We start from the raw sequence: 6,343 nt of genomic DNA on the forward strand, positions 1-6,343 counted from the left end.
GAGCCCCCTCCGCGCACAGGGCACGCTGCAGCAGTTCGTGGACAACTTCTTCCAAAGTGTGCTGGCGCCCGAGTTCGCGGTGCCGCCGGCGGTCAAGTACTTTTTCGACTTCCTGGACGAGCAGGCGGAGAAGCACGACATCAAGGACGAGGACACCATCCACATCTGGAAGACCAACAGGTGGGGGCTCCTCCGCCACTGCCCGCCCGCCTGCCCCAGGGTCTCAGCGGCCCCTCACCTCTGTCGCTCGCTGTGTTCCAGCTTACCGCTCCGGTTCTGGGTGAACATCCTCAAGAACCCCCATTTCATATTTGACGTGCACGTCCACGAGGTGGTGGACGCCTCCCTGTCGGTCATCGCCCAGACCTTCATGGACGCCTGCACACGCACAGAGCACAAGCTGAGCCGGGTGAGTGGCCATGTGGCAGCTCTGGTGGGGGCAGGGGAGGTGGGTCATCCCCCAGGAGGCCTGAACTGGGCGGTGTCCACAGGGGACACTATGGCCGGGATGGGGCTTAAGACGTCAGTTAGGGACATGCCAGGAGGTTTGTTTGGGGTGTTCATGTGCACCTTTGGTTCTGGGGCTCTGGAGAAAGGCAGGTGTGAGGTAACAGGCAGGGGGCGGGAGCCTGGGGGCCCCTAGTGACTGGCCTCTGGCAACTTGGGGCTCCGTCCTCCTTCCCTTCCTGTGGGGACCCTGCCTTTACACAGGCAGAGACGGTGACTTATCACAAATTACAAAACAGTGACAGCGTCAGGAGACCAAGTGGTCTGCAGCTGGGCAGGTAGCTGCTCTCCTTTGTCTGTGGGTATCCTGAGCAGGTCGAGCCTGGCTCCATCAGGGCGCGAGGGCAGCGACACTGGCCAGCCCATGTGGTCTGGGTGTCACTGGGCTCTGACCCCCACAGGACTCTCCCAGCAACAAGCTGCTGTACGCCAAGGAGATCTCCACCTACAAGAAGATGGTGGAGGAGTGAGTACCGCCCACCCTCCACCCCCACCCAGCGGGCCCGTGACCGGGAGGAGGGCACTGGTGGGCAGCCTGGGTCCAGCCTTCGGGACCCACTGCCCCCACCTTCCCACAGTTACTACAAGGGTATCAGACAGATGGTGCAAGTCAGCGACCAGGACATGAACACGCATTTGGCAGAGATTTCCCGGGTAAGGGAAATGTACTAACGGACCCTCCCTGGGCTGAGCCCCACCACCCCTTCCCCAAAGCCCCCCTGCTGAAATGGCACTGCAGAGAGGAGTGCGTTGTGCTCCCAGGAGAGAAGCCGAGGGGGAGGCCAGATAGGCTGGCACCTGCGTGTGGGGGTGAGGGCTGTGTCAGCTCTGAGCTGGCCGTGTCTGCCATGGAGATGTGTATCTGTCCGTGCCTATATTGTGTGCTGGAGTGCTGTGAGACCGTAACCCTGTGTGCCTGTGCCACAGGTCACGGCCCCTCCCTGGCCCTGGGTCACACTGCCTTTCCCCCCCCCAGGCACACACAGATTCCCTGAACACGCTCGTGGCCCTGCACCAGCTCTACCAGTACACCCAGAAGTACTACGACGAGGTAGGGGTAGTCTCCCCCGGGGCGGGGGCGCTTGGGCAGCCCCTCCCGGGCCTGCCGGCTGACGTGACCCACCCTCAGGTCATCAGTGCCCTGGAGGAGGACCCTGCCGCCCAGAAGATGCAGCTGGCCTTCCGCCTCCAGCAGATCGCAGCTGCTCTTGAGAACAAGGTCACAGACCTCTGACCTCTGGTCTTTGCCACCATGGTCTCGGGGCACAGGTGTGTGATGCCAGGAGCCGGCATGGGGCGGCCCCTGGGGAATGAGGCTGAGGTGGTGGCTCAGCCCTTGTCTCTTGCCAGCAGAGGAAGAGCCCCTAAGCATCCAAGTGGGTGAGGTGGGGTGCCCACCTCAGCGCCTGTAGCCACGTGGCATCTTTCTCCTGAGCAATAGTGCCGGGCGCCCTCCAGCACCAGCCCCTCCTGCAGAACCAGCATCGGCGTCCTCTCCGAGTGCAGCCTCCCGAGCAAATCGCAAACGTGCCTTTCGCCCCTGGCGCCGTGCCGTGTCACCGGGGGCAGTCGGGACTCAAGGCCTCCCTTCCCAAGCACCAGCAGCCGCCTCATGCCTGGGTTTGGCCTCCCTGGGTGGGGTCTGAGTGCCTGCAGCCCCCAGGACCCAGTGCCCAGACAGTGCGTCTGCCCGCCTGGGCGGGAGGAGAAAAGCGGTACGATGCCTTCCTGACCTCACCGGGCTGTCCCACGGGCGCCAGCTCTCCAGTGGACTCCCAGCCGCGAGCCCCACCTTAAAGGTCAAGCCGGACGTCAGACGTCGAGGCCCAGGTGACCAGAGCAGACTGGGGGTCCTGGTCTCGGCCTGTCAGACAGGCGGTCCTGCAGGCCCTGCCCGGGTCTGGGGGGCCAGGATCAGCCCTACCAGGACCACCCCACCCCTTTTGTAAATCTTGTTAATTGTAAATCAAATACAGCCGTCTTTTTCACGCTGCTGGTTGGCTGGATTTCTCCTGGGCCTGGCCTACCCACTGCCTTTGTCCCCCAGGCACTGTTTGGCTCTAGGGTCACCCTCAGGTGGGCCTGTGTGGCCTCACACCCCCACCTCCCTGGTTCCTCGGCCAGGCCCACAGGATTTGTACAGAGGCTGCAACCCACGTGCACAATGTCTGCTGCCTTAGAGAACAGGATGGTTGGGGAATGGGCGGTGAGACCTCGGGCAAGGACAGCTGGGGGTAGTGCAGGCCTGAAGGGGATCCTGGAGTGGCTTGTGCTTCCAAAGAGGTGCCTTGAGGCAGCTCTGCCAAGCCAGGAAGTAGGGGAGATTGAGCTGGCCCCGGCACCCGCTGCTGGACGAGACAGCCCCCAGCCTCCCTTCCTGGGCTGAGCCACTAAGCCATGGGGTCAGGGGGTAGGTGTGGCATCAGCTGTCTGGACCTTGATATCTCAGGATGGAACTATTTCTTCCTGAGGTCAGGGTCCTCCCAGTGCACATTTAGTTAGCCCCTACTGTATGCAGACCCCACTCTACACTGGGGGCTCCACGTCCTCCTGCTTAAGGCTGTGAGGCCATTAGGGTGGGCTCCTTCTCTGTCCCATGAACCACCCCAGGATGACTCGGGACAAAAGCAGGGTTCCAGGACCCTATGGCTGAGAGTAAGCGAAGGGGAGAGGTTATCTGGGACCCTGGTGATGGAGGGGAGGGGCACATCTACGAAGTGCGGAGCTGAGATCAGCCAGGCCCGTGTGCATGCACACAGCATTGGAATGACAGGCCTCTTGCCATCCTACACGCACTGTCCTGGGCACTAGGGACATGGCAGTAAAGGGGGTAAGACAGAGCCTGTCCCCAGCCTTGTGCTGCCAGAGTACCAACCCATGGGCGTTCAGAGCTCTGTAACAGGAGGCGGCCGAGCTTCATGTAGGGCTGGATCCAGGGGCTCGTATCTTTGGGTTCCCAGCACATGCTGGCTTGTCCTTGGGCAGTAGGGATGCTGCGGCCCTGGTCTGTGTCTGGTCTGTGTCTCCTCCACTAGGGCCAGGTCACTGTCTGGGGAGCCTCCGTGGGCTAGGCCTTGATCAGGAACCACTGTGCATAGGGCAGTCCCATTCAAGCCATGTGGGACGAGGGAGGTATCTCTGACAAGGAAGGGGTACTGGGCAAACAACTGACATCTACCCAGGGACCCCTGAAATGACACTGCTATGGCCTATACTGGGTTCCCCATTTCTCAAGAGACCCAGCTGGTTAAGGAATCCGAACAAGGTACTGCCAAGCCAGAGCCGGGGGCGAGGGGGGCAGTGTACGGTCAGGGAGTGCTGAGCTTGGGGGACATGGAGACCTGGCTTCTAGACTGGACCCCTGAAGGCAGCTTCTGCCCCCTTCCCCCTGGTAAGAAGATGGGGAAGTCATCGAGAACCCCCTCTTCCACTCTGAAGCTTGGAGTTAAGGGAGGGGCTGCAGGTCCACCAGGTGGGGGGCCCCCCTTGAGGATAGGCTTACAAAGGGGCTGTCCTTTCATGGGGCCAGTGGAAGGTGGAAACTGGGCATGGTTGTTGGGAAGCATGGGGTGGGCAGGCCAGCCTTGAGGGGTCGGAGTCGGTGGGAAGCGACGGGAGGGGAACCTCATCTTCTAAGCGGCAGGCAGTACCTGTACCCGCCTTACCGCCCCTGCCCCAGCGGGACTGGCATCTTAGGAAGTTCATTAGGCCTCAGGGAGAAGTGCAGCCAGCGAGCAAGGGGCTGCTGAGTAGGTGGAGAGGGGACAATGGACATGGACGGAAGGGCTGGGCTCTTGATATTTGGCAGTGACCGTCAGGATGGAGTGAGACCAGGGCCGTGATTGTACCGGCCCCACCCTTCACCTGCATGCGTCCTGCTACCAACCTTCTTCCCTACCCCCCAGCTGCTGGCTTGTCCTCTCGGAGCTTGGGTGACACTGCAAATGTGCAGCTGAGCTCCTAAAGTCCTGATCATGCCCCTGTCCACCGGCCTGCCACCCCCCTCCGCCAATAAACACCACTCTTTCTGTTCCTTAAATCAAGCTCAGTTCTTGAGAGGCAGGACTGTCTTGAGAATGAGCCAGCTCTGCTGGCGTGTCACCTCTCCAGGGTGCCCTGCTCTGACTGCTCTCTCCCTACCGCCACCCCCACGGCACAATCTCCAGGGTCATTCCCCTGCAGGGTCACAACCTCGGCCTTCCGCAGAAGGCCCGGGACCCCGCGTGACCCCCTGAGCCGGGCAGGGAGGCCGCTCCGCTCTGGTCAGCTCTGATCACTCACCGCCAGGATTCCGGGGGAGCAGTGGGAAAGGCTGCGCGAGGGCGCCCTTAGTTGATCGGACGCCCCACCCCCGGGGAGAGCACAAGGTTGCCAAGCCCCAGCAGGGGCGGAGCCAGTTGCCATGGGAAGGCGCTCCGGCCCGCGGGCGGGCGCAGACAAAGGCCAGGCCTCCCCGCGGCACTGGCCGCCGGGTTCCCACAGCCCCGGCTCGGCTCTGCCCCGCCCGCGGCTTTCGCTGAAGCGCCATTAACTCCGCACAAAACCTCGACCGGCGGAGAAAGGCTCCCCAGGGCGGGGCGGGCGAGGCCCGGCGAGGGCGGCTGGGGGAGGGGCGCCGGCTCCCCGAGAGAAACTGAGGAGGGCGCGGCTGGGACTCAGATCCCGTTTCCTTCCTGGATTTTCGGCTTCCTGGGGTCCGGATTCGCGGGGCAGATGTGTCCGTTTGCCCAGTCCTGCACTGACATGTTTTATTTTCATTTGGAGAGTTCCATAAAAACTCAGGTTTTAGTTTGTTCCCGCTCTCCTGAGAGAGGCCATTTCCTCGGGCAGGTGTCAGGAAGCAGTTCCCCTCGGGGCGGTGCTCTCCCCGCCCTGGTCACTGTAAAATGGGGAGCACGAGCAGATGCGCCGACGCGGAGCGCCGGGCAGACGCGGGCGAGGCCGCTCTGGGGGCCCTGGAGCCCTCTCACGGGTGGAGCAGCCTGCGGGGGCTGAGGTGCGGGAGTGAGGTGCCTTGGCAGGAGCTCGCGGCCCCTGGGGACTGCGGCTGCGAACGATGCGGTGCCGTGGAAAATCAGGACGGGCTTTCAGGAAGAGGTGACAGCTGACAGGGCTGGTTCAGAAGGAGGGAAGGTACCAGGCGCGAGGAAGACCCATTCGGGCAAAGCTCTCTACGAGTACAACACCTCAAAGGCCCCCCGGTGCCGCCGCTGTCCCTGGTCCTGACAGGGCTGGTCCCAAGGCCTGGCCTGGCGGTCACAGTTCCCCCAGGAGGCGCTGGGCCGCCCACATCAGAGCAGAGAAGGTCCGCCAGGAGGCGCGCCACACCACCAAGGCCGCACCGGCCTCCACAGGTAGCGGCTGGGCTGGCCCAGGCCCCAACCCTGTGCTCACCGCAGAGGGGCCCCATTCAACCGAGTGCCTAGATGTTATTAGCTGGCGTTTTCTGTACTGATGAGAAATATCTGCTTTGCCCTGGCTTCTTCGATTGAGGGTGCGACTTCTTTCTGGGGGAGCAGCTGGGGGCGGGAGGGGGGATTCTGGGCCTGGAGCAGGTGTGTGGGAGGATGCGTGGACCCAGGCAGGCCCAGGGGGTTAAGTGCAGGGCCCAGAGTCAGGAGGGAGGGGTGCGGGACGGGAAGTGGCGAGAGAGGAGGTGCTGGCGCCAATGCCGGCGGGGCGGGTGCGGGGAGCAGAGTCCTGCGCGCGGCGGTGCGGCAGATCCGTGGCGCCTGGGCGGGGAAAGAACGCAGGCGGATGTTTAGAGAGGTGCGTGGACCTCAGGAGGTACCGGCGGGAGGGGCGATAAGTCGGACCCTGGCCGTCCCTTCCCCCT

General features: G+C 63.1%; 1 protein-coding gene across 1 annotated transcript in view; it reads left to right on the top strand.

The window, feature by feature from the left end:
- Nucleotides 1-2,500, top strand: part of PLXNB2 (plexin B2) — a 17,790-nt gene extending 15,290 nt beyond the window's left edge. The window contains exons 31-37 of the mRNA XM_025051039.1: nt 4-180; nt 262-409; nt 909-973; nt 1,086-1,161; nt 1,484-1,558; nt 1,637-1,776; nt 1,858-2,500. Coding sequence (XP_024906807.1) covers nt 4-180; nt 262-409; nt 909-973; nt 1,086-1,161; nt 1,484-1,558; nt 1,637-1,741 — 646 coding nt within the window. The 3' untranslated portion in view covers nt 1,742-1,776; nt 1,858-2,500. The remainder of the gene's footprint in view (nt 1-3; nt 181-261; nt 410-908; nt 974-1,085; nt 1,162-1,483; nt 1,559-1,636; nt 1,777-1,857) is intronic.
- The last annotated feature ends 3,843 nt before the right edge of the window (nt 2,501-6,343 follow it).

The sequence above is a fragment of the Pteropus alecto genome, unplaced genomic scaffold, assembly GCF_000325575.1.
Source record: "Pteropus alecto unplaced genomic scaffold, ASM32557v1 scaffold118, whole genome shotgun sequence".
NCBI classification, from domain to species: Eukaryota; Metazoa; Chordata; class Mammalia; order Chiroptera; family Pteropodidae; genus Pteropus; species Pteropus alecto.